A 26,911-nucleotide genomic window follows, 5' to 3' on the forward strand; every position below is an offset into this window, starting at 1 on the left:
CCGTGCCGAGCGGTGGCGGAGCAGCCGGCGGAGCGGCCGCGGGGCCAGGCCCCGCACGGCCCCGGGATGCCGCGGCCCCCGAGGGCAAGGGGCCCGCCTGCGGGCCGGGCACGGCCGTGGCGGTGCGGGGCGGGCGGCGGCCCCCGGGCACATCCCGCAGCGCTGCGCACCCCGCCGCGCTCTGGCACATGTGCGGGGCCGTGCCGCCCCCCCCCGCTGCGGCCCCTCCGCCACCTCCCCGCGTTCCGCCTCGGGCCAGGGCGAGCGGGCGGCTCCGCGGCCTGTTTTTAGGACAATAAACTGTTTTTCGTTCATTTCTCTGCGTGAGGTCAGAGAAGCGCTCGGGGGCTCCTGGCTGCTGCCGGGGCCGTGGGCCGGCGTGGCCGGGAGAGGCGAAGAGGGCGTCTGGAGGGACGGGGGTTTGCTCTTCGTTTGGGGCCGCCCCTCCCCGGGGCCATGCCGGAGCGGCTGTTCACACAGCGGGTCGCATGTCGGGGCGAGCCGGCGGAAAGCGGGCTCTGGCCGCCGGCTATTTTTGTGTAAGCAAATGAGAGCGAAGAAACGTTGGTGAAAGGGGAAGCAAAAGGGCGAGAGGCAGGAGCCGGCCTCCCTCCAGCCGCGCTGGGACACAGCCAGGCGGCCGGGGGTCCCGGTGGGCACGGCCCCGGCCCTACTGCGGAGCCGTCCGGGGCTGCTGGGCCGCCGGCCCTCGGATGCGACGGCGCCCGAAGCGGAGGGGTGGGCGGGAGGGGAAAGGAAGGTTTCGGACACGGAGTCTCGTCCATGTCAGCTCCCGGGGAGGGCGGGGGGCGCGGGGCTGCCCCGGGAGAGGCGGCCGGGAGCCCCTTTACCGGCCTGGCGTCCCCAAATCCGGGCATGTCCCTCCTTCCCGGCGGTGCGGCTCGGCTCGGCTCGGCTCGGCCCGGCCCGGCCCGGCGAGCGGCTCCGCGGCAGAAGCCCATTCCCCCGGGCATCCCTGCCCGCGGCCGGCAGGACCCGCTCTGCCTGCAAGCAGCGGAGGTCCCCTCCCTGCAGCCCCCCACTCCTCTCCCCTGCCCGCGGCCGCTCGGCACCAGGGCGCGGCTGTCCTCGCCACGCGTGGCGGAGGCCGTGGGGCGGCGGTCCGGGCGCGGGGACAGCCCGGGGAGGGGAGCAGAACCCACCCGCGTCCCCCGCCGGAGGACTGGTTTCATCTCTGGCGGGTTCCGTGGGAGAGGGACCGGGCAGCGGCGTGGGAGGCCGCAGGCCGTGGGTGTGCGCGGGTGGCAGTGGGCGCATGGCTGCGGGCGCCGGTGTGCGAGGGGAGCAGCGCGGGCAGCACCTCTGGCCGGGCGGTTGTCCGTCGGGACGGGAGCGCCGTCTTTTTTTTATCCCCCCCCCCCCCCCCCCCCCCGCCCCCGAGCCACGTTTGCTGAAAAATAAACCTGGGAGCGATCGAGGCCCCGGGAATTCGCCCCCTCCCCTCTCCCCGCCCTCACCCGCGCCGCCGAGGCCTGCAGGACGCGGCCGTGGGTCTGCAGCCGCGCTTCGGTACCGGCGGGAGGCCGCCGTGCAAACGGGGGGCGCGGGGGAGCCCGAGCGGACCGCCCCCGGGCCGGGAAACACCACCCCGGCCCCCCCCCCCCCCCCCCAGCACCGCCACCGGGCCGGTCGCCCCCGGCCCCCCGGGCTCCGCTCCGGCCTAGGGGCTGTCCCCAAGCCAGGGGCGAAGGGCAGGGCAGGGGGCGATGCGGCAGCTGGAGGTCTCTCCGCCGCCCCCCCCGGCACTGTCAGGCGAGTCCCCGTCCCGCCCCCGCGGCGGCCCGGCCCGCCGTGGAGCTCGGCCCCGGGGCTGCGGCGTCATCCCCCGGCCCGGGAAGGGGAAGTCGGTTCTGCTGAAAAGTTGGTGACGGGCTGGGGCTGGCGGAGGCAGCGCGGGCAGGTGCCGCTGCCGCTGCCGGTGCCGGTGCCGGTGCCGCCGTTGTGCAGCAGCCGGCGGAGCGCTCGGGGAGCGGCTGGTTGCGAGCAAACTTTGATTCCTGCTACAACAGATGTCAGAGTTTTCTTGGGTTTTGGCTGCGTCTGGGGACATCTTGTGATGTTTTAGAGAACAGGACATGATCTCACATGGAGAGGAGCTCTTTAGTTTCTTAATCATTTCACGGTTCCTTCAGAGGCTTTTTTTCCACCTAAAACGTTTAGTTTCAGCTCAGTGATCAGCTGCAAAAGCTCGGCGGGGAGCGGAAGAGTTGAATTATTCTAACCTGCGAGAGCCTCTGGAAAAAAAAAAAAGATAAAGAAGAAAAAAAGATAAAGAAGAAAAGAAAGAAAAAAGAAGAAGAAAGGAGAAAAGAGGGAAAGAAAAGAGAAAAGAGAAGAAAAGAGAAGAGAAGAAAAGAGAAGAAAAGAGAAGAAAAGAGAAAAGAGAAGGAAAAAAAAGAAAAAAGAAAAGAAAAGAAAAAAGAAAAGAAAAGAAAAAGAAAAGAAGAAAAGAAAAGAAGAAAAGAAAAGAAAAGAAAAGGAAAAAAGAGAAAAGGAAAAAAAAAGAAGGAAAAGGACGGCGATAACAACAGAACGTGGAAACTTTTCTCTCTGTCCGTTCCCCAAGTCCTGAAAAGCCGGGATGGAGTTGGAGAAAACCTACGCGACCCCCCGGGCCGGCCGCACAGGTGGGACTCGGGCTGGGAGCCGCGGGGAGCCCTCCGCAGCCGGTCACGCGTGGGCTGCAGTGCGGGGCACAGTCGGGTGCGGCGGGGCCAGGCCGGGGCGGACGGGGGGGGGGGGGTGGAGGGGGGGGGGTGTCCGCTCTCTGTGGAGCCTTCGGGGCGGCGCGGGGGGCCGCCGGGACACCCCCCCCCCCCCCGTGTCCCTCAGAGCGGCCCCACGACGGCGCCGGGGCCGGCCGGGTGTCCGCGGGCCCAGCGCTTTGGCCGGGCGGGCGAGGGGACTGGCACCGGGCACCGGGGACCGGCGAGAGTGCGGGGCGAGCCTCGTCCCGGGGTCCCCGCGGGGAGCGTGGCGGCGGCGTGGCCGTGGGGCCGGTGCCGGGTGCGGGAGTGGGCGCGGAGGCGACCTCGCTGCTCGGCGGCGGAATGCAATTCCGAAGCGATCGATGGGGCCTTTTATTAGTTAAATCGCCTGAATAATCGTTTAATCGATAAAGCATTTCATGGCGGCGCGCCGCACGCCCCGCGCCGCGGGGGCGGCCGGGTCGGGAGGGGCCGGGTCGGCGGGCTGGGCGGCAGCGGCAGCTTTGCCCCGGCCGGCGGCGGGCAGCGCGGGCAGCGCAGGCAGCGCGTGCAGCGCGGCACCCCGAGGCCTCTGCCGCCGCTGGCCCCGGGCACGGCAGGTGCCGCCGCTTCCCTGCGGGTTGTCGGGCCGGGGGGGGGGTGGTGTGTGTGTGTGTGTGTGTGTGTGTGTAGGGGGGGGCTTCAGCGCAGTGCCCCGCGGGGGAGGAGGAGGAGGAGGAGGAGGAGGGGGGTTTGAAGGCAGGGATGAAGGCCGGGCAGGGAGGGGTACCGGCCCTGCCCGCCCGCTCTGCCCCCTCCGCGCAGGCAGGCGCGGCCCCTCACGGTCCCCGCGCCCCCCTCGGCCGAGGTGCCGGCCAGCGACGGGGGAAAGGGGGGGCGACCGGCCCGACGGCCGGGGCTCGGCTGCGGGGCTATGCCCTCACCGTCCCACGGCCCGGCCCGGCGCCCCCCCGCTGCGCCCCCGCCCCGGCCGGACCACCCTCCCCACCCCCGCCAAGTCCCGGCCCCGCGGCGGCGGCCCGGCCGCGCCCGGGAGTTTCGCGTTCAACGAAAACTCGTCCGGCGCTCGCCCTCCCCGCGCCGCCGCCCGCGGTCGCAGCGGCCCCCTGTCCCCCGCCGCCGAGGGGGGAACACGACCCGGCCCGGCCCTGCCGCGGCCAATGCCCCGAGGGGGCCGGGGGGTAGGGGGGGCACTAGCCCGGGGGGCGGCGGGCAAAGCCGGGCAGCAAGGCCGAGGGCGGGGGACTTGGCTGGGCTCTGCCGTGCCCCCACGGCCCGTCCCGAGGGGATCAGCCCGGCCGGCCGGCACGGCTGGAGCCCCGGCCTGGAGCCAGCGCCGCCAGGGGCAGGCCCCGTGTCTGGGCAGCCAGAGCGGGAACCCGTCGGCCCTGGACGCGGCGGCTCCCGCCCCGCCAGCGCGGCCCTCCCGGGGACACCCCCCCCACCCCCCACCCCCCGAACCCCCTGCGCCACCGCGGGGTGAAAGCACCGACCCCGGCCCGCGCCCTCGGCCGCCGCCCGGTCTCCCGGAGCAGGGCGCCGTCGGGGCACCCACGTCCCCGGGGCGCGCCGTCCACCCGTCGGGGGTCCCACGGCCGCGAGATTCTCCGTTCCCCCCCCCCCGTCGGGGGACCCACGGCCCGGGGACGCGCCGCCCCCCCCCCCGGGGTCTCGCGTGGCTGCGCCCCCGCCCCGCCCGTTGAGGGCGTGCGACCACGCCCCCCTCCCCCATTGGCTCGAAGCCCGCCAATAGGCAGCGGCGCCGCCCGGCGTCCAATGCGGGGCTCCGGCAAGTTAACTTTTACCATTGGCCGGGGGCCGTGACTGACGGCCGGGCCCCGCCCGCCCAGCTCCGCCGCTGTCCAGCCGTGCGGTGCTGAAGCACCGCCCGCCGCGCCTCCTCCGCGGGCGCGCTGGGGCGCGCAGCTCGGCCGCGGGGCGCTCCCGCGCCCCGCGACCGAGCTGCGCGTCCCCGCGCGCGGCCGTCGGTAACCGGGGGAGTCGTCGTCCCCCCCCCCGCCCCGCCCCGCGCGCCCCCGTGCGTCCCGCCCCCGCTCCCGCCCCCTCCGCCCGCCACAACCCCCGCCGCCCTTCGCGGGCCGGCAGCGCGCCGGGCTCACCGCCCGAGCCAGCCAGGCGCCGCGCCGCCCCGGCAAAGCCCGGTGGCCGACGGCGGGCGGGGAGGGGGGTGGGGGGGTGGGGTGGGGTGGGGGGGGCGGCTGCGGCCCGCGGCGGGCGGCGGCGATGGGAGCGCCCCGCCGGCGCTCCAGGTCGGACGGCGGCCGCTGACGGGGCGCCCCCGGTCCCGCGGGGCCCGCGGCGAGGCGAGGCGATCCCGGCCCCCGCCCCGCTCCCCGCCCTCTCGCACACCTTCCCCCGCCGCTCCCCTCGCCCACCGCCGCGCCCCGCCCGGCTCCGCGAGTTGCTGCGAGCGGCGCGGCGGGTGGGCGGCACAGGCGGAGAGCGCCGCCGCCCCGGGACCGAGCCCCGCGGACGGGGCGCCCGCCCCCGCTGCCGCCCGCCTCGGCCGCCGCCGCGCAGCCGCCGGCGCCGACAGCACAAAGAGCCGTCGGGGAGGGAGCGCCGGGCTCCCGACTGCCGGACCGAGACGCCCGCCCCTTCCGCGCCCGGCGCCGCCTCGGAGCCGGGAGGCGAGTGCCGCGGCTCGGCGGCCGCCCGGGGGACCGGCCGGGGGCAGAGGCGCAGCGCGGGGCGGCCGCTCCTTGCCCCCCCCCCCCGACGGAGTCACCGGACGTTGCGAGCGGCGCGGGGAGCCGCGCTCGGCCGGCGCTGTCGGATACCGCGACCCCGCTCGGGGCGGGACTCTTCGGCGTTTTTTTGGTGGTTTTTTTTTTGGTTTTGGGTGGGATTTGTTGGGGGGGTTTTTTTGCCTTTTTTTTTTTTTTTTTTGGTTTTGTTATTTTTTTGGGGGGTCGGTCTCCGGCTGTTTATCCGGGCCCCCTCCCCCAGCCCCAAACCCGAGCGCTGCCGGCGAATCGAGACCTGCTCGGCGAGGCCGCCCCGGCCCGGACCGCTCCGATGGAAATACACTGTAAGCACGACCCGTTTGCAGCAATGCATAGTAAGTAGGCTGCTAGTTCAACTTCTCTGACACGGCCGCGACGGGCCCCGCGCGATCGTGGACGGGGCCGCCGGGTCGGCTCTACCCGCCCGCCCCGGGGCTCGGGGGCTCCGGACGAACGGCAGTCCGGGCTGCTGCCGGCCCCGGAGCGCGGGGGCTGCTCTGCCGCGTCCCCCCCGGCCCGGGTCGGCCGTCCGCAGCCTCCGGTGCTGCCGTGCCCCTTCGGGAAGGGCGACCGCGCCGCGGGGATGGTTTTGCCGGTGGACAGCCGGCGGCGGGATGCTGCGGGCAGCGTGTCCGTGGTTTATTTTCCCGTAGGGACGGAGCCGATGTAAATGTGCGTTTAAATGTACACATAGATATTCACACACGCCTAACCGTATATGTATATCTACCTATATATATATATATATGCACGCACGTTTGTGTCTTTGCGTCTGTGTGTGTGTATATATATGTGTGTGTGTACATATATTTTTTTCCCCCTAAATCAAATCTCAGGAAAGAAAGCCGCCCGGTATTTCCAACGAACGGAAAAGTTTGCTATACGATATTCTCGATCTATTTCAACATTTTGATATTCGCTAACTAAAAACGACGACAACAACAAAAAACCCTCAAACAATTACGAAGGGCAGGGAGCGGGGCTGGAGGGAAGATTTTTTTTGGTTTTAACCATCCAAAGAAAGGCAGAGCAGAGTTCCTGGGCGAGCTCCGCGTCGAGCAGCGCGGCAGAGGACGAGCGGGCAGCAGAACTGGTTAACAGGTCGTGCGCGATGGGCTTGCCTGAGATTTGTTGTGCTTGAGAGGTCGGGGAAGACTTATCCATTAGCACAGTGTTATGTGAAATGACATCTTCTCTCACGGTGAGTTAAACGCTGCATTACGGCGAGAGATTGCGAGGAAATTTAAGGTAGAACTAATCTCATTTCCTGGTGCACCGCAGCCCTTTAGCTAAAAGAAATTTGTTTGCAAAATAAACCATCCAGCGCTAGGGCTGGAAATGTCCCTCTCTCCGCCTTCCCCTCGCTCGCTGTTTGCCCGCTCCCCTCTCGCTCTGTCCGTCGCACGGTTTCGGAAGGTGTCCGGGGCAGGGATGGCAGCCGGTAACGCGCTTCTGCCGCCCCCGTGAAAACGGACCTTCCCTCCCGCGAAAACACGGCGTTTTAAAACCGCGTTTATTTCTCTCCCCTCATTGAACCCAACCGCATTTTTTAAAAGGAGAACTTTAAGCGCGGACGGGGCGCGGGGGGAACGCGGAGCCCCCGCCGCCGGAGGACCCCTTCCCGCCCAGCCGCGGGGGCGAGCGGGACGCGGCGCTCTCGGACCCGCAGCCCCACGGAGGACGGGCTTCGGGCAGGAGAAGCCGCGGCGGGTTCCAGCGGCGCCCTCCATCATTCGCGGCCGTAGAAAATCGATAACTTCCGCAGGAATTTCGGGGCAAAACAGAAGGGAAAAAAACCCCCAAAGCCCCGGTGCCTTCGCTCTGGCCCCCGCCCGCAGCGGGGCAGCCCCCGGGGACACGCGTCGCCAAACGATCTCCGGACCCGCGGCTTCCCCGGGGGGGTGGCGAGGCGGCCCCGGTGGAACGCGGCGGCGGCGGACGGGGGCGAGACGGGAAGCGGCGAGGGCTGCCGCCGGCGGGGGGAGCGGGGCCGGCGGCGCAGCCCGGGACACCGCGGCCGGGGCGGTCCCGAGCGGGAGCTCGGCCCCTTCTGGCTCCGCCACGGGCCCCGCGGCTTCCCCGTCCCGCGTGGGCAGAGCCCCGGGGCCGCCGCCGAGGTGGGCGGGGGGCGGCCCTGACCCCCGCGGGCGGCTCCCCGGGACCGGCCGCCGCTCGGGCCGGCTCGTCCTCCGCCCGCCCCAGCTCCCCCGCTCGCAGCTGCCCCGGGGCTCCGCTGCCTTCGCCGGGACTCCTCCCCCCGCCCAAAAGCGCCCCCGAGTCTCGCCCCGTCCCCGCTCTCTGCGGGGGGCTCCGAGCTGCGGAGCGGGGCACGGAGGGGCGAGCGGAGCACAGCACCGACCCCGCTCCCCCAGGCCCGTACCGGGCCGGCGGCCAGAGCCTTGTGTTCCCCCGCCCCCGCAGCCCCCCGGCCCGACGGGGCCCCCGGCGCCCTCCCGCAGCCGTCCGGGGAGCGCGGCAGCCGGTGGAGAGGGACCCCGGGCGGACAGGGAGCCGGGCTCGGCGCCGGAGCCGCTTCCCGAGGCGGTGGCAGGTTTGGGGAGGGGTCCCCCGGCGCGGCTGGAGGGACGGCGGCGGCCCCAGCCTTTGTTCCCCCGGTGGCTGCAGGCTCGGATGCTCTCGGCCTGGGCAGGCCCGGGCTGCGCCGGGCTGCCGGCGGCTGGGAACTGGCTCCGGGGGCAGAATCATCCCTTGCCCTAAAGAAACGCATGTCTTCATGCTTGCTTCCCCCCTTTCCTTCTTTTTCTTTCTTTCTTTCTTTCTTTCTTTCTTTCTTTCTTTCTTTCTTTCTTTCTTTCTTTCTTTCTTTCTTTCTTTCTTTCTTTCTTTCTTTCTTTCTTTCTTTCTTTCTTTCTTTCTTTCTTTCTTTCTTTCTTTCTTTCTTTCTTTCTTTCTTTCTTCTTCTTTCTTCTTTCTTTCTCTCTCTTCTTCTTTTCTTCTTTTCTTTTCTTTTCTCTTTTCTTTTTTTTCTTTTCTTCTTTCTTTTCTTTTCTTTTCTTTTCTTTTCTTTTCTTTTCTTTTCTTTTCTTTTCTTTTCTTTTCTTTTCTTTTCTTTTCTTTTCTTTTCTTTTCTTTTCTTTTCTTTTCTTTTCTTTTCTTTTCTTTTTTCTTTTCTTTTTTCTTTTCTTTTCTTTTTTCTCTTTTTCTTTTTTCTCTTTTTCTTTTTCCTTTTCTTCTTTTTCCTTTTCTTCTTTTTCCTTTTCTTCTTTTTCCTTTTCTTCTTTTTCCTCTTCCTTCCTTCCTTCCTTCCTTCCTTCCTTCCTTCCTTCCTTCCTTCCTTCCTTCCTTCCTTCCTTCCTTCCTTCCTTCCTTCCTTCCTTCCTTCCTTCCTTCCTTCCTTCCTTCCTTCCTTCCTTCCTTCCTTCCTTCCTTCCTTCCTTCCTTCCTCTCCCTTTCCCCGACCACCGCCGCAGGATGCTGCCGTTCACCTCGCCTGCGCTGTCCGTGGTTCGGTGCAATTAACGCCGCTAACCGGTGCGCAGCCCGCGGTCTCGCTCTCCGTCCGCCGCAGCCACCGAGCTGTCCCCGCTCGGGCCGCAGCTCCGTCCCGGGGGCAGCAGCTCCGTCCCGGGAGGGGCGGCTGGGGCCGGCTCGGCGCTGGCAGCGGTCCGCCTGTCGCAGCGGGACGGCACAGCGGGCGCTGCTCTGCTCCCTCGGGCTTCAGCGGCCACACGGTTCGTGTGGAGTCATTGTGTGTCCTGACAGTTTGAGAAGGTGTTTGCAAAGTTTGACAGCAGTTTATCAATGGTGAAACGACCGGATTTAAATAAAAATACCTCTATATAATCTTTCTTTCTTTTTTCTTTTATTTTCTTTTGTGGGTTTTTTTTTTGGTTGTGTTTTGGGGTTTTGGGTTTTTTGTTTTTTGTTTTTTGTTTTTTTTTTTTTTTTTTTTTTTTGTTTTGTTTTTTTTAAATGGAGGCATTTGGCTTGTCAGCTTATTCAGTACTCTTCCAGCTCTGTGCAAACAGACAGATTTTCTAAATTATTTTTGTTACAGAATTGGCATCTGTACTGCCCCTATTGCTTGTTTTCAGTTTCTTCACTCCTCTGTAGTTTGGATGATTAACAACATGAGGGTTAATTATATTTCCTCACTTGGTACATAGCATTATTTCATGTTGATGGGTTTTATGCAGTTTCACTACTATTTGTCCAAGTGGGTCCCATTTCCCACCAGATACAAGATTCACCTTGCTAAAGGTGAACTGTGCAAGTCTGCTCAAAAAGCAGTAATATACTGGGCTTGCCTGAGTGGTCTTGTTTCATTTGTGGGATGAAAATATCTGCCAAAACAGCTGTAAATAATAAGAGCAGAAATCATGCTCTGGGTTGTTTTGGGGTTTTTTTTTCCCCCTTTTTTTTTTTTCTTCTCTTGACTAAGTCAAGGCATTTGGAAAAAAACCCAATACGTATTTAATTTCAGGTATCCCCTCCTGTGCTTAGACACAAATAGTGTGTAGGCTGAGCAAACACCCAGCCTTATTTTCAGTTGGCTTCCTAGGCAGAGGCTCACGAGCAGCCTCTTCCCACGGGGCAGCACCAGGCCTACCCCCGGAGTTCGCAGTCGGGTGACAGCGGCTGCTGGCTTTGGGAGGAGGGTGGCCCTTGTCCGGGCATCACGGCAAGGTTTCCCGTGGCCATTTCCCAGCGCGGGGCCCGATCTGCCTTGATGCAGGAGGGTCCTCCCCTCCGGCGAGTGGCATTGCGGCAGTGCAGGCAGCACAGCCGTGACTGCCTCCGTGCTGCGGGTCCCACAGCGCCCGGGGAAAAGCATCTGGAGGCCGGGGCGATGCTGGGGAGGTGATGCCCAGCGCCGGGGCGTGCTGAGTTGGGGGTCTGCCATGGAGAAATGTCCCGCAACTCTCACACAGCTCTTCCTCTTCTGCCCTTCTCCCTCTCCCCTGTGTGTTCCAGGACATGGAGGCGTGAATCAGCTGGGGGGTGTTTTTGTGAACGGCCGCCCCCTCCCAGATGTCGTTCGCCAAAGGATCGTGGAGCTTGCCCACCAAGGGGTCCGGCCGTGTGACATCTCCCGGCAGCTCCGCGTCAGCCACGGCTGCGTCAGCAAAATACTTGGCAGGTAAAGGGGGGGACGACGCATCGTTCTGTGTCCGTCAAGAGAAGAGTGTCAATGCCGGTCCCTTAATTGAGGGCTGCAAACAAATGGAGAATAGTAGAAACCTCAGGAAATCAGTCCAGTGAGGAGAGGGGCTTCCTGACCTCTCCTGGGTTTGTATGCCTGATCTGGGAAAAAAGTGCCACTATTTGTATCTCTGGTTTGCCCCTTTCACAGTTTCTTATAAGTAATTAGAACACAAAGCGCAAAATGCCACGTGGGGTGTCTTTGCTGTGTATAACGGCATATATCCCATACGTTTCTGTTCTGGACAAGTAGAGAAGCCTGTGAGTCATCTTCACTAAAATGGAAAAAAATAGAAGTTTTGCAAGTTACTCATTTTGCTTTCTGAGGACGACTCTCTTTTAGTAATAATATAATTCTATATGATATATACACATCAACATGGCCGTGCGGTTGTTCACAAAGTCTATTTCGCACTGTGTCCCACTGTTTAATTTGATGTCTTTTGCTACTCTTGTGCTGGAGTATGTCCTTAATTAGAGCATGGAATACCATAACTAACTATTAGCCATCTTAATTTTGGCTATTTTGGGAGTAGCCCTCTGTTCAGGCTGGAGCTGCTCAAACCACTATGGCAACAAGAAATTAAACTCCGAATTCATATGGTTTCCTGATTTTGTTTTAAAATTTGACATAGACTCAGGTCAAAAATACCATCCTTGCTTCTTTGTATCTTGTGAACAAATCTGAATATAATTTGTGTAAATTACAGTATTAAGGTGGTTTTAGAGACCAGGTATTCTGAGATACTTGAGCAACTACTGTTAAGGATAACATTTTTTTTGGGGGGGGGGGAATAATATGTTTTTCTTGATAATCTGGAAAAGTTAATTCCTAAACTATTTACTAAACTTCCACAGTTAACTTTATTGTTTAGAATTTTACTATTTTCATTTCACCATCCCTTTCTTTTCCAATTTTTAACCAATTTGTTTTCCTGGACATAGTGTAGCTGCAAAGACTGCTAAGGCAGGGGTTTTTTGTAGTATCAAGCAGGGAATGTGCTTGGATTAGCAGCATTTACGATCTCTCAATGGCCCTTTAAGTGTTCAGAATCGGACTAACCTGGCAAAGCCACAGGCCTCTGGTTTTGTCGCTCTCGGTGCTCTTTTCCTCGCAGCCTCCTCTTACCTATCTGGCGAGGACCACCTCCGCAGCCCTGCACGGCGTGCTTTCGGAGAGCCGCACGAGCCAGCGGGCAGGTTACGCTCAGCGTCCCTGCTTTCTGTCATGCCCGCGTTGCAGGGAGATGCATTCTCCTGCGTTCTGCCCAGTGTGGGTTAGAGGACTGGTGCCTTTACTGTTTCAGAGAGGAAAACTTTCCATGGGCTTTCTCTGAGCCTGCCCGCCCATCGCGGGCTGTTTCACTCGGTTGCGGCGTTGCCTCGCTGTCGGCACAGGCTCCTGCTCCCAGCCTGGCTGGCGCGGTTCGGCTGGTGATGCTCTCCGCTGCAGCAGACTTGGCCACCAACTTCCATCAGGACCAACATGCAGCTAAGAAAGGGGCAATTTATTTATCTACCAGGCAAATGTCTGACGGTTTTACTTCTGATGATAGTTTGAATAGATCTACCATTTGCACTATAGAGCTAAGAGCTCCAGAGCTTTGTCATTAAAGTTGTCAACAATAAATTGGAATTTCATAGCTCATTATTTTCATAACTAATAATTACAGTGGGTAAAACGTCACTGTAATTGCAACTCTATGTGTGTGTGTTTTTGCATGTGCCTGCATGTGTGTGAAAAATGGGAATCCTTACGATAAATCCTTACATTTGGATTTGTATGGTCGGAATTTTTCAGACCTCAATACAGCCTTAAAAACCATGCAGAGGCAGGGAACCAGCAGTTGCAGCGCGAGTGAAACTCTCACCCCTCGGAGGAGGGGGTGCCCACTCTTCACCTGCATTGGCAACTTGCTGGGAGCAAAAGGCCTGGACCTGATGTGCATAAAATGAAGCCGACTGCAGCCGTCCTTGCCTTTAAAATGGAGACGGGAGTCAGGGATGCCCTTGCTATGCAGCCTGCAGGCTCTTTGCTGCACCCAGGTCCATTGCTAGGCGAAGAGGATGGAGGCGTCAGCAGCCTCGCTGGGCGAAAGCTGTCCCCCGTCACAGGGACCTCTCCCGGCTGTCCGGGGAAAAGGGCTTGGGCCCGATCCTGCACCCTCCCGTGGGAGGCGAGTCTTTACGTTGACGTGTGCATGCCTTTGCAGGCTCGAGGCAGTGAGCGCGGGTTGATAGGCACTGGTTAGAGGATTCGGGAGAGGAGGTCTTGCTGTCCAGAGGGCACCAGGGCTGTGTCCCCCGGTGAGCTCGCCACTGCCGCAGCATCGTGTTGGCGAGGGCCATTGCCGTCACGGCTTACCTACCGTGGCGGAGTCACTGTGGGAAGCACCGTCTTGTCTGTGCAGCCATGACTCCCCGAGCTGCTGGCTGATGCTGTGCTCAGCGGGGCTGTCCTGTGTCGCGGGGCAGTCGACAGGCACTATGTCACGGTGCAGCGAGGCACTGTTGGAGAAAAACATTAAGGAATGTTTGTGAAATCTGTGGTTTTGACTGGAACTAAGAAAACTATGACTTTTTATTTGGTGGCATTCACAGTATTGTCTGGCTTCCTTCTACATCCTCCTCCCGGGAGAGGTGCCAGCAACAAAGGTTTTGAGGCCAGGGGTGCAAGGTGTTAGTAGGTTTGTGGTTTGAGTTTGCCATCATTTTGTCACGTCCTCAGTAAGCCTGGGAGGAGCTGAGTTTCACCCCCCTGCCCTAAAGCTCGCTACCGGGCTGCGTTTGGGGACACCAGGAGGGTTGATCCATCCCTGACACTCAACGCTTTCTGTGACTAATACTGCTTAAAGGGCTCGTGGAGACTAGTAGAACTGAGTCCCCGCCTGCATCCAGTATATCTGAAAACATGTACCAACAACACGGTGTCAGTCTCTTTGAAGGAATTTGAGGCCCTGCACACAGAGCTCTTCCAGAAAGATTGTTAACCGGTAGCCTGGCAGAAATTTGATGAACATGGTTGCGTGTTACAGTGAGACAGACTTTGGCTGCGCAGCCTGTTTGTGCTCTGCTCATGCTGGAAAGATGGGGGAATAATTTTCTTTTTTTTCATATGATGGGCATGTCAAGTAGCTGCATAGAAAATATATTAATAAGCAGTCTTATATTCTTACCTGGGAGTCTTTTCTGAGCTCCCTACCAGAAATGTGGGCGCAGAGCGCTGACTGGATGTGTTTAAGCTGCTGAGAGCGTGTAGCTCGGTGGGCGTCTGGTCGAACGGCTCATGAAGTCGAGGTCTGCTGTGTACGGAAAGGACGTGCCGGGTCAGGGCAGTTGTTGCAGGTAGGCACGGGGTTTATTTTTCATCTGGTCGCAAGACAATTCACAAGATACAAAGAAGTGCATGGCCGGGAGAGTGTCTCGTGCGCTGTGCTCCCTGGCAGCGCAGCAGAGAGGAGCACGATCTCATTCGTGGTCTCCGTTCTGGCCCTCGATGGATAAGATACGGCTTCTGCTTGTAGCAGCATGTTCAAGGCATTAAAAGGGGGAGACTTGTAGGGCCAGGGATCCCAGCCGCGATGTGCATTACAATGCTACCAGGAGCAGTTGCTCTTATGTGATTTATAGACGAAGAAATCTGGCAGAATTCTGTCGGTTTAGGGATCCAGTCCTCCTCTTTTCCTCGAGTGTCACCAGCAGAGCTGCTGGTGTGGGTAAAGATGCTGTACCCGAGGAAGGGCTGCAGGACTGGTCACAGGAACCAACTCCCACATCGGCTGGACCCCTCCACAATGTGGGCAGCTCCTGTTTCCTTGAAATTTAGGATTGAAACTACTAAAAACATAATGTTAAAAATAATATGCTGTGAAAAATATTAAGACCATAATATGCATATTAAAACCATAAAATGGGAAAAACATATGATGGCATATTTATTCCGGAGGTGCAAGTAAAAATACAATACCTAGCCTTCATTTCACTGTGAAATGATAACAAACTGTAGATATTAATGACAGAGAATTTCTGTAGAAACAGCAATTTACTACAGAAAATTCCACCGCAAAAAGTGGTCTTTGGTGTGATTTGTTTCTATTATTGCCAGTACCGCTGATTAATAACACACATTTTCAGTTAATTTTGGATCCCAGCATGCCCTTTAATCTTGCATTGTTTCTTTTGTCTTGCTATTACAGAAAAATATATATTGTATCCCGAGGCCCAATTCCAATTACTATAAGTTAATCTATTAGGTGATAAAGCACTACATGGGCAGAAAATGTGTATGTGAAAGTGAAGATGTATCTCAGGATTTGCTGGGGTTTGGTTACCTTGAAATTATGTTCTCCATAAATCTCAAAGCATGTTCTCTGTCTATTTGTGATAACTAAAGCTTTGTTTTGGATGTTGTCCCAGGTATTATGAAACCGGCAGTATTAAGCCTGGAGTGATTGGAGGATCAAAACCAAAGGTCGCCACACCCAAAGTCGTTGAAAAAATCGCAGAATACAAACGCCAAAATCCCACCATGTTTGCCTGGGAGATCAGGGATAGACTCCTTGCTGAGCGAGTGTGTGACAACGACACCGTGCCCAGCGTCAGTTCCATTAACAGGTAAAGATCTGTCTGGTCCTGGGGAGGGATGCTCCTTGGAACCGCTGTCACAGATCCCTCATTTGTTAGTAGGACCGGGTGTTTTGGGCTGTGTACGAGACATGCAGTTTGCATGTGTTTCCGTGATGCGTTTGGGGAGCAGCTGTGGGCTCACCTCAGCAGACAGAGCATCACACATTACAAAGATTTCCTAGGAGTGGGCAGGTTCTGCTGCTGGCCTTTACTTCTTTCCCGTCCTTTCCGCCCTCCCCAATCCCTGAGCTGCAATCCTCGCTGGTAATGATCCTGCGTATTTTCTCCGAATGAGGCTTCAGTTCTGCTCGACGGGCTGGGGGTTCAGTGGGGGCTCAGTGGGACGTGCCTCCCCGGGGGAAAGCTCAGGCAGCCGTCAAGTGGGGTGGCATTCATCTGGGAAAAGGGTGGTCCGGGTGCCTGGAGGAGGGGACCCAAGGCACAGGTTTAAGGTACCACTTCTGTCCGCTTGATGCCTGCTCAGTGTTGCTGAAGTTGGCCCAGAACTGTGCCGGCCGCCGACCGCTCCCATCAGCGTGAATATCCCTGGGGGAATTTGGCCGGTATCTTTGGAGTGCCTCAGCCGTCTCTGTGTTACATGGATGGTGCACTTAAGTGACCTTGAATTGCTTTTGTAAAAATGCAGCAGAATTTCATTTGGAGCCACAGATTTGCCCCGACCTTGCCGGGCAGAACTGGGCTTGCAGAGGAGTCTGGAGCCAAGCTGACCTACTGCCAGCTCAGTTACACCTTCTGTGCTCGCCTGCTTCCTTCTGAGCCAAAGGATGTCTAAAGCTGGTGTTGAAAAAACCCGGTGGAATACTCTCTTATGTCCCCAGCCCTGCCAGACCAATAATATGGGATTAATACTTGGAAGGTAGAGTGCTTGGGCAGCCTCATGCACACCCACACCCCTGGCAAGCAGAGTCCTTTCATTTTCACTCAGGAGTATGCTATGTGCCGGGCTTCGACCTCACCACGCCGGTGAGATGGTTTTCACTTGTGCGATTGCATGCAAATTCTTTGAATGCAGCTAGCTATAAAGTCCCATCTGTGTCCATGGACGTGAAATAAATTGATGCAATATTCTTTTATTGGCTATCCCAACCTGATTTGCATTCATGGAGTTGCCGCTTGAGTAGCCGGAGTGGCTTCCCCAGCATTAGCAGGGAGCGGTGTCTCTGCCTTGCCGAACTGCACGTTGAGTCATACGTTCGCATGTTGAAGAGGAAAAATGGGTCAGTTCACACGCAGCCTTTGCCGCTGCCTGGGAGCTCCTGACTCGCTGCGGCTCCAGAGCAGCACTCAGTAACCCTACAGACGTGGCATTTTCAGTTTTGAAAAGGATTTGAGAAATAATATGGACACCGGGAAAACGGAAGGAAAATCCCGCTCTGACTGTCCTCAAGTAACTAAGGGCAAATTCTGCTTCCGTGAAAGTCACCTCGAGCCCGGCCACGTGAGAAGCATTGCTGCTGTGAGCAGCCCCATGTTTGTGTAGTAGGACTTCAAGCATCCTCCAAAAACCTACCAAAAAATGCAGTCAGAGGTCTAGAACAATGACACACTAAGTAGCTTCCAGTCGCGTTTTGAGCCAGTTTCCATATTCAACCTCTTGCTGTGTCCTTGTGTGCTTCCACTCTGATAATGTCCACACACCCACTCCCTTTGCATCAGAAACCTGCTTCATGATCTGCCACCAAGTCTTTTGGCTGGAAAGCTCATTCTTTCTCACCTGTTTGTGACTGCATCTAAGATCTTTTTTCCTTTCTTCAAGGTGTGAAATCCTTTTTTAAAAATACATGCAGTCTTTTTGAGTCAGTCTGTTTACCCAGAGAATTGTTTTTGCTAGCCTAGGAACACAGCCTGAAAACCCAGACCAAACTATCATGACAATAAACCTGCAATTCACGTCAAAACACACGGCTTTAATGCTAAATCTTCCCAGTTCCACGCTGCAGTCTGTGGGATTTATCCTCATATTTAAAATTAAGTGTATACTTCAAGGCTTTGCTGGTAGGGATGTTACATGCCCAGGATGCAGACCCCTGCTCTGAAGGCACGATGCCCTTATTGACCGCTGAGGTGCAGATCAGGTGCTGCCCTGTCACTGCAGACCTGGACCCATCCGAAATCGCGCAGGGTGGTTCCTGTCCTAACGCAGGGAGGGTGAAGCCGAGCAGTTGGCATTCCTGCGCAGGGGAGGACGGAGCCGCCTCGCTGCTCCCTGTCCCTGCCTCCCCCGAGGAGACACAGGCGATCCCCGGGGCCGTGCTGTTCCCTTCGGGGAGCCGTTGCTGCTCTTGGAGAACGCTGGGGCCGCTGGGACAGGCTGTGCTCAGCGCATCCCTGCTGCTGAGGGTGCCTTTCAGCAGACAAATTTGAGCTGCTGCCCCTGTATATGAGTGAATAATAACTATTATTATTAATTAATAACATTAATATTAATAATAGGCCACTCTTCCGCAGCAGGAACAACTCTCTGTGATTAAGGCTTAATTAATCATTGTGATTAGTTTTGCTCAAATAAACCGAGAGCTGCCCAGCTGCTTCGAAGTGCTCCAGTCCTCTGTCCCTCCGGAGATGAAGATGTTTGTGTGTCAGAAGGACCTGGACACCCTTCCCTTGCCACCACAGCAAGGAGCCCTTGTGCAGGGTGTTGTTTCCACTCTTGCTCGTGCAGGGTCTTTGCCTGCGCTCCCCCACCGAAGCTGCTTGCACAGCTCCCTCTGACCCCCACGCCGGGCTGGCTGCTCCGGCCCGTGGCCAGGGAATTTGCTGCCGGGGACCCATCCACCAGTGACGTCTAACACCCAGCACCTTCACTCTGGGTCTGGCAGCCGAAAGATGGCTTGCTATCAGACCAAGCCAGCCAAGCTGGCCAGCCTCCCTCAGGCTCCGCAGAGGGATGGGAGGGGAAAGGGACAGCAGCATGTCCTCTTCTGGGATGGGGCCCGGTATCACCGGTGGTGGTTCCTCCACTGGCTCACGCCGCTTGCTTGACGTTCAAGCAAGCAATTGCTGTTTGTTCCCATGACTGCATCTCATGCCTCCCCTCCTCTCCCCACTTCCAAATTCATGGCAGGCAGAAATCAGAGAAGAGTTTGTTAGGTAAAGAGAGGAGAAACGCTTACTGCAGCATTACTGCTGCATTAACACCACGTCGGGCAGGGAGATGTATGGTGAGTGAGCAACGTGCCTTTTTCAAGCCCATTTTGATTCTGCTGCAGTGTGTGGCAGAACCGTGTTATCTCCAGAGGTGTTTCAGACCCCGTCTTTTCTTTTTTCACAGTGCATCGGCAGGTGAGCACTTGGTACAGCATCTCCCCATCTTTTCTTAGCAGCTGCTCTCTGTCCTGCAACACAACACGTGCCTTCCGCTTTATCTGCGTCTCCGAGTTTTTCTTGATTGACATCATTATAAATCAGAGCAGAGGCTGTCCCCAGCAATAACAATGTAGTTATTCAGCTTTTAAAATTAGTATTTAATCCAGCACATTTTTGTTTTAATATTAACCTGGCTAAGCACGTGTTTTTCCGAGGCATCCAAGTCCTCTAGCTGTGTGAGTTCTGTACCCAGGGTGGTCTGGGGACAACCTTGCAAACATGACCCAGCACCCAAGGGTGCAGATCGCAGCCAGCTGGGACGCCTGGACTCAGAAACGTCCAGCTCCCTGCGAAGGGGGTGCTGGGCCCAACGAGTGCCCACATAGCAATAGATATCTCTCTCCTGGGAGGTGCGGACTAGGTGCTCAAAGGCACCGGCGCAGCAAACTCTGCAGCATCCTGAGGAGCATGTAGGAGTCCGTCACCCAAAGGTCCCTAATGGCAGGGGCTGGAGGCAAAAGCGTGGTCCTGGGTCCACCCACCAAACTTTGATCTTTCAGTGGATGATGAGGGGATAATACACAGGAAGGCATTTTTTGTATTGATGTAGGTGTCCTGAACTGAAAAAATAGTGTCTGGTGCCGCCTGCAATTGTGTGCTTAATGCTAAGTAGTCATTTCTTCTCAACTGCACACAGGATCATACGGACGAAGGTGCAGCAGCCACCCAATCAGCAGGTCCCAGCCTCCAGTCACAGCATAGGTAAGAAAACTTTTTTTTTTTAAAAAATGTAAAAAAAAAAAAAAGCATAATGGATTACAAATATTCTAAAGAACTTTTAATCATTCTTATGGACAGATAATTCTGCATAAAACACTTCAGCACACGTGCTAATGCGCCTTCTTTGTCATTCTCCAAGGGCTGAACATAGTAAATGAATTTTATAAATACTGCTAAAAGGTTTTGAATTTTACTGATTATTATGATAAATAGCTTTCACCATGAGACAGAAAATTGAAATCTAAACCAAAAAACCCCCACTAATGGGGGTCTATAGAATGTCAGATAATTAAAGTAATAAATCAAGAAAGGGATACTTATTCATAACATTTTCTGCATCATTAGTCAGTAAGTAGTTTTGAATGTGTTTTTTTTCATCTATCAACCATCCCTTCCATAATTCTTTGTGCACTTGCAGTCTTGAGTGAAGAGGTAGCAAAACTTTCCAAAACTTTAATTCAGCCGCAGAGCAGCGATGCTGCGTCCCGAGGCAGGCGATGCGGGCGGAGGGGGTCCCTAGGACAGGCGGCATCAGCCCTTCACGAGGCCGATGGCGTCTTTCTGCGGGGGCCACTCTGGATGGAGGGGCTTGGTTGGGGCTCGGGGCTGCTTTCTTTTTGTCCTTGTTCCCCAAAGGCCACCGGGGACTGGGTAGGACCTTGTTCCGTAGGCAGAAGGGAGGTGGGATGGTGGCCCTGGTTCCTCTCTGCCTTCATGCTGTCACCTGCGAAACGGGTAAATGCCTGATGCCCCCCTTGGCAAGGGTGGGCTGGTGCCGTGAGACGCAGAGCTGCATGAACTCTCCGGGCTTCCCCAGAAATCATGGTGCAGCCCCGTGTCCTGAGCCTTTCTCTCCAATGCCAAGACAATCTCGGAGGAGGAAAAGCATCCCCGGATTTGCTACAGTGGCTTAGGGGATGTGTCTCCTTGAGGAAAACAACAGCGGAGGAGAGGAATCTTGTTTCTCAGGGCTTGGGGTTGATGGGGGCAGCAGGGATTCCCCACACAGGTCGGCTCCCTGTGGGCTGTGGCTGGGGGCCGTCAGTGTGGTCCCTGCAGAGCAGAGGACCCCCCACCCCGTGCTCGGGGCTGCACAGGGCTTTCTGGGATGCGGGGACGTGCCAGCGCAGGCTCAGCCTGTGAGCAGATGGGGGTGACGGCGGTGCTGCCTCCTCTGCCTGCGTGCTTACAGCTTTGGACTCCCACAGCATCGCGTGGACACAGTGTCTGCAGCCCTGGCCGACATCTCCAGGCTTGTGTTGGCTGTGATCAATGACCCCTCTTGGCTGGACACAGCTAGCACCCTTTCCCAATAGCTCTGCTAAAGCAGAGTAGATTTAATTCATATTTCTTGGAGCCTCAGAGCCCTTCAGCCGTATGACCCACAGCTGGCCGTCCCTGGGCAGCCCCAGCTGCCAGCGGCTGGAGGCTGGTGGCTTGGGCGGGCAGGCTGCGGGCAGCAAACCAAGCGCAGCGAATGCAGGCTGCCTGCTCCCGCCAGGTTCCTGCACCAGGAGGCTGGCAGCCTGCCCCGGGACCGCGCCGCGCAGCCCGTTTGTGGAGGCTCCTCTCTCTGCATGGCTGTGCGCCCAGCCAGCTCCATCCACCTTGCTGATGACATGGGCTGGTGCATCGCCTGACGGTGTCCGCTGGCCCGAGCGATGCGCCTTCCCGTCGTGCCTCGCTCAGGTCGGGGTGACAGACCGCTAAAGGAAGAGCATCCCGCATTCTGCAGTGCATGGCCCTGGCCCCTTGCGATGGGGCGAGGGGTGACCGCTGGCTTTTGGGGAGGCTGACGCTCGTGTTTGTCCTGCCTGCTGACCGCCTGGCCTTGCCTTGCAGCCTCCACGGGGTCTGTGACCCAGGTGTCCTCCGTCAGCACCGATTCTGCCGGCTCGTCCTACTCCATCAGCGGGATCCTGGGAATCGCCTCCCCCGGCACCGAGAGCAACAAGCGCAAGCGAGATGAAGGTAGTGGGGGCTGTTTTCTGGTGCACACTGATGTGTGGCTGGGAGGGGCGGGACAGGATGGGTGCTGCGTGCGTGTGATGTGATGGAGCTGCGGACGCCCCTCGTCACCATCTGCTGCGGGGGCGTTTGGTCCTGTTTCGGCAGGCCTTTGCCAAGGTCACAGCCCATCGGGGGACCTTCGTCTTGACCTGGTAGCAGAGGCAGCATGTCTTTGAGGAGCAGGGGCTTGTCTGGGTGTTTCAGAAAGTACTGGGGGTGTGTCACCATTTTGAACCAGACCCTCCTCCTGACTGAGGAACATTTCCCTTCCGCCAGTGAAAAGGGGAAGAGTCACCATTGTGCTGACTCTGTGGCCACCTGAAATGAGGCATCCCTATCCACGAAGAGACAGAAAAGGAACAGCAGAGCTGTCTGCCATGCTGTACCTCTGCAGGTCCCCCCCGCCAGGGGCTTTTGTCAGCCCTGGGGAGTGGAAACAAGCATGGTGTGGTTGGGGTTGGACATTGCTGGCACTCCTCAGATCTGCTGCAGGGTTTATGGTCCTGTTTTGTTCTGCGTCCTGGGCATTTTCCTAATGAAAACACTGGTTTGGAGAGAAGGATGCTGAGGATACAGTGGAAGGGAAAAGGAGAAATTCTGCGTTTGTGTTTTCTAAAAGTGCCTTTAAATTAGAGCATCCCTTTCGTTTAGTAAGAGCTTACAGAGAGGAGATGAGGCCACGACTGCGGACGTGCGTGTGATAGCGGAGGAGACACCAGATCCTTAGTGGGGATGCTGTGGTTGTGGCTGCGGAGGGCACCTGGAGGAGGGGTGGCTGCCCGCCCCACGGCAGCACCGGTGCGCTGAGGGTCCCCGTTCGCTCTTAGTGGGGGTGATGCTGTCCTGCCTGCCAGGTTGGGCTCCTGCCCCTTGCCGTGAAGCTCCCGTGGTCCCCAGCTCCTGCAGCACCAGTGCGGGTCCAGCACCACCCTGCAGCCAGGCGGGTCCACATACCCTGCTGCCCCCGCCGCCCCCGCTGCCCGGCCCCACAGGGATGGAGGGATGGGTGGGTGGGCAGGTGGGCAGAAGCCGCACTGGCATTAACCAAACCCGTGGGGAAGCCCAACTAAAATGGGGCGAGCAGCCTGGTGCCCGAGCTGTGCAAACAGGGTCAGTGTCTGCAGATGTGCTGGTGGAAACGCCCGGTCAGCTCACAGAGCAGTGCTTGATTTTCTGAAACCGGGGAAAAACCGCAAGAGGTTTGTAGGGCCAATTTCAGCCATGTGGGGACTGGTCCGGTGGTGGGAGTCTAAAACTCCCTGTGCTCAGGTAATTGCCGAATATGCTGTTGTTAGATAACTCTGTGATAGTACATCTGATTTATGTTTCCAAATCAAGGCCACAAGTGCATAGATAAATATATGCATTAAACCAGAAATGTTGTATTTCATCAGCCAGGTTAGGACAGAGGCCATCTGTGTTGAAACCACATTGCTCTGTCGCAGCCCTGTCCGGACCGAAGCGCCGGTGCTTCATTGCCTGTGATAACAGAAGACTCTGGTTTAACTGTAGAGGAAAGAATTACATGTTTCCTTGGAAAGATCAGAAGCAGGGCTGAGAAATTCCCCAGCTTTTGCCATTTAACATTTAGAAAAGAGCACGTGATTTCTAAAACAACCGCCACATTTTGGCAGGATGAGTCATGATTTTCGAGCTTATAAGCTGGACAGTAATGCTGTCCTCAGCAGACCATTTAAACTGCTTTTATAATAGGCTCAGCGCTGCAGATTTGGAGAGGCATAACAGATACTTCAACATCTTTGTTTGAGGGGATCCCCAGGAGCGTCCATAACCCGTCCCCATGCTGCTCAGCACACGGTCCCTCTGCACGGGCGCGAGGCACCCACGGAGGCGTCCCAAGGCTCCAGGCTGCAGGTGACGGGGAGGTGGATCATGTACGCTAGCCTCTGCTGTGAGGAAGAGAAGCGTGCCGTCTAATTATGGCCTGTATCATGACGCAGATGCACAAGGGGGCAGAGTTAACTTTAACATTTCCTGACTTCGGAGAGCCGGGGAGAGACTACCCCTGTAGCGAGCCCCTTGCACTGTGTCTTTTGCCACGTCGTGCCATTTCTCAGTAGCGACTGCGAGGTGCGCGCCTACTGCCGCGCCTCCCTGCATACGGTACGGGGAGTCACGGGCTGCGCAGCGCTCGTCCGGTGGTCCCGGCTCCCCTCGGCCGGGGAGCGAAGTGGGGTGCACTCATTCCTCCGGCTTCCAGCTGCATCGAGTGCTCGCTGTGATTCATTACCCAGTTTTGTTCTCTTCACTCTTGACATTTTTTTAGCAGATGTCACCAGTCTTTAACCCAGTGGGGAGCTTGCTGGGTAGCAACAGGGGCAAACCAAATCAGACAGTCTTTATTGGTTTATATAGCTGAAGGTGTCATTTTTTTCCCTGTTGTAATATGGACTTGGAGCAGATGTGCCTTTGCAGGGGATCAGTTGCTTTCACTTGTGGTTAAAGAACATGCTACTGGAGGCTGACACAAGAAGCAGGCTGCTCCGTAACAAGGCAGAGAGATACAGGCAGCTGCTGCAGCCTCAAGCAGCGGAGGCTGCTGGGCAGTGGTCCCGCTGTTCTGCCTGCAGATTGCCTCCTTCGAGTTCTGCGGCTGCGCGTTTGCCTGGCCCTGCAGCGCGGGGAAAAGCTGTAGAGGTGCAGGTGGGTGGCAGGGAGGTGCAGAATGGTCTTGCTGAGCTGCCTGCTAGTGAATGGGGCGTGTTTTAGGGAAGCCAAAGGTGAGCCGGAGCGGGCTGGATGCTCTGTCCAGTGCTTACAGCCAGCAGCAGTGCAGGGACTGGTTTCACTCCCAGCTTACAGCTGGCCGGGCAGCTGGTGACGGTCCCGCAGTGGACCTGACAGGGTCTGCATTTTGGGAAGTGCTGAGCATCCCCTGTCTGGAAGTCAAAGCTTTCTGAAACGGGATTAAATAATTCTTGGCGAGCAGTGAGAGGAGGGCGAATGGCAGCTGCGTCCCCAGGCCGGCACACAGAAGTCCAGGCCAGAGACGGTGTGCAGGGCACATTTTGGGGATGAGTGCTCTGGAGGAGGATCTGAGGGTCCCGTGAAAGGACGGGAGTGTCTGCTACCTGGAGCACGGCAAGGCAGAGCCCACCCCTCCTTCCCCCTTCACTCCTCTTTCCCCTAGCCCTGGTGTCCATGCTGCGTGCCGCAGAGCTCTGCCGGTACGAGCGAGCTGGCCGAAGGGCTTAAGGCCAACAGAGAGGTGTTCGCGCTGTCCCAGCCGCGCGGGATCCCGAAGCAGGCAGGCGTGACAGAGGCACGGGACACGGCTCTCGCCTGGGATCTCCTCGTGAGCTGCTGCTGTCTCTGCAGGAGAGCGGTGTCTCTCCGTCAAAGCAAGGCAAATCCCAGGACTCCTGCTTCCACAAGAGCCCTGTGCTCCGTAAGAGGCACACTGTGTCTGCTGCTCCTTTCTAAGCGTGTTCACCACGCCGGAGCAAGGGGAGCATGTGGGGGGGCGATGCCGGCTGCCACAGGGACAAGCTCGGTGGAGGAGCACCATTGCCCCTCGTGCACAGCCCTCTGCTTGCCAGTCCGGGAGGGCCGGGGCTGCTCGCTCTGACCCCCCTCTCTGTACACACGCTTTGCCTTCAGCACAGGCAGCTGTCGTTTGTTCCGGCTGGTGGTCGCTGTCAGGGCTGGCCTGGGGGTCGGGGGAAGAGGGTCAGTTCCTGCACCCTCGCAGAGAGATGTGACCAGCTCCCAGTGGATTTATGAACAGTGGTTGGAAGAATTATGTCATACTGCGTTCTTACGGCTTTTCCTTGCTTCATGCAAAACACAAACCATTTCCCTACTTGGGAAGGATGACCGTTGGAGCAAATGCTGCATATTGTGTGGGGAACTTCATGTCTAGTTGTAAGTCTTCTACCAACCACCTGATTCTGCACGTCTAGACATTGACATGCTTGTAGCAGCTTAGTCCGGTCCAAGACCCACAGCCTGACTGATGCAGAAGTATGCTCATGCCCTCACTTTGTCACTGAAATGTGCGGAAATCTCTGATAGTGGCAGGTAATAGGTGCAGTGTGTGAACATGAGCAGCAGCCAAGCCAGGCTGAAATCTGTTTGTGTATAGTGGTTGCTCCATGGGTCCAGGATGCCTGCTGTGTCACTGACACTTCGTCTGTGCTGCTAAAGAGACTGTTGGTGCACAGGCACAAACTTCAGCTGGCCTATCCTGCTGTGGTTACCACCACGCCGGCGTGACTTTGGGCTGTGCAAGCTGGCGTCCTCTCCGCCAGTGTCTGCTAACGCAGGGGCTGGCACAGGAGGGGAATCACACCGCTGCTCAGCTCAGGTGCAGCCGTGATGGCACAGAGGATAAGAGCATTTCCTCGCAGGGACACAGGCTGTGCTAGACCAGATACAGCTGGTTAGAGCAAAAGGCTACGTGCAGCAACAAGCGCCTTACTGCAAACTGCCGGCCTGGCCCCGGCCCTGGCCAGGAAACGCCGTCAGAAGCAAATCAAGCAGGGCATCCTGAGCAAAGTGCTGTGCAGGATGCGAGTGTCTGCTACCTGCCCACTCCTTGCTGCAGAAGAGGTTTGGCACATTTAAATACCTGCACCGAACAGCTGCACAGACCATATTTCAAATCCACTGGTATAGAGTCTTCTCAGCAGTGAAGGTGTTTGGGGAATTTAAACCAGCATAGCAGGAGACCTTCACTCGTACAAGTTGTTTTGTTTCCATTCTCACCAACCATAACCCTATGTTGCTGTCAGCATCTGGTGTGATGATGTAGGTGCTTGTGCTTTGTTTTCTCAACTGAACTCTTTGAAAAATGCCTTGCCTTTAAACATCAACAAGGCCAAGTGCAAGGTCCTTCACATGGGTCGGGGCAGTCCCAAGCACAACTACAGGCTGGGTGGAGAATGGATGGAGAGCAGCCCTGAGGAGAAGGACTTGGGGTGTTGGGGGACGAGAAGCTCAACATGAGCCGTCAATGAGCGCTGGCAGCCCAGAAAACCACCCGTGTCCTGGGCTGCGTGTCCAGCAGTGTGACCAGCAGGTCGAGGGAGGGGATTCTGCCCCTCTGCTCCGCTCTGCTGAGACCCCCCTGCAGTGCTGCGTCCAGCTCGGGTGTCCCCAGCACAAGAAGGACAGGGAGCTGTTGGAGCGAGTCCAGAGGAGGCCACGGAGATGCTGCGAGGGCTGGAGCACCTCTGCTGTGGAGACCTCAGGCTGAGAGAGTTGGGCTGGTTCAGCCTGGAGAAGAGAAGGCTGCGGGGAGACCTCAGAGCCCCTTCCAGTCCCTGCAGGGGCTCCAGGAAAGCTGGAGAGGGGCTGGTGCCAAGGGCAGGGAGTGACAGGCCAAGGGCAATGGCCTGAAGCTGCAGGAGGGGAGATGGAGATGGGATGGGAGGCAGAACTCCTTCCCCGTGAGGGTGCTGAGGCCCTGGCAGAGGGTGCCCAGAGAAGCTGTGGCTGCCCCTGGCTCCCTGGCAGTGTTCAAGGCCAGGTTGGATGGGGCTTTGGGCAACCTGGGCTAGTGGGGGG

General features: G+C 57.8%; 1 protein-coding gene across 4 annotated transcripts in view; it reads left to right on the forward strand.

The window, feature by feature from the left end:
• Positions 1–2,460: 2,460 nt before the first annotated feature.
• Positions 2,461–26,911, forward strand: part of PAX5 (paired box 5) — a 140,962-nt gene continuing 116,511 nt past the window's right edge. For 2 of the 4 annotated variants that reach the window (XM_075739786.1, XM_075739787.1), the window contains exons 1-5: positions 2,461–2,648; positions 10,412–10,577; positions 15,056–15,253; positions 19,290–19,354; positions 21,215–21,343. In XM_075739786.1, the coding sequence (XP_075595901.1) occupies positions 2,603–2,648; positions 10,412–10,577; positions 15,056–15,253; positions 19,290–19,354; positions 21,215–21,343 (604 nt within the window). In that variant the 5' untranslated portion in view covers positions 2,461–2,602. The remainder of the gene's footprint in view (positions 2,649–10,411; positions 10,578–15,055; positions 15,254–19,289; positions 19,355–21,214; positions 21,344–26,911) is intronic. The other 2 variants (XM_075739788.1, XM_075739790.1) reach the window with 1 other exon arrangement.

Source organism: Balearica regulorum, chromosome Z (assembly GCF_011004875.1).
Source record: "Balearica regulorum gibbericeps isolate bBalReg1 chromosome Z, bBalReg1.pri, whole genome shotgun sequence".
Lineage (NCBI taxonomy): Eukaryota > Metazoa > Chordata > Aves > Gruiformes > Gruidae > Balearica > Balearica regulorum.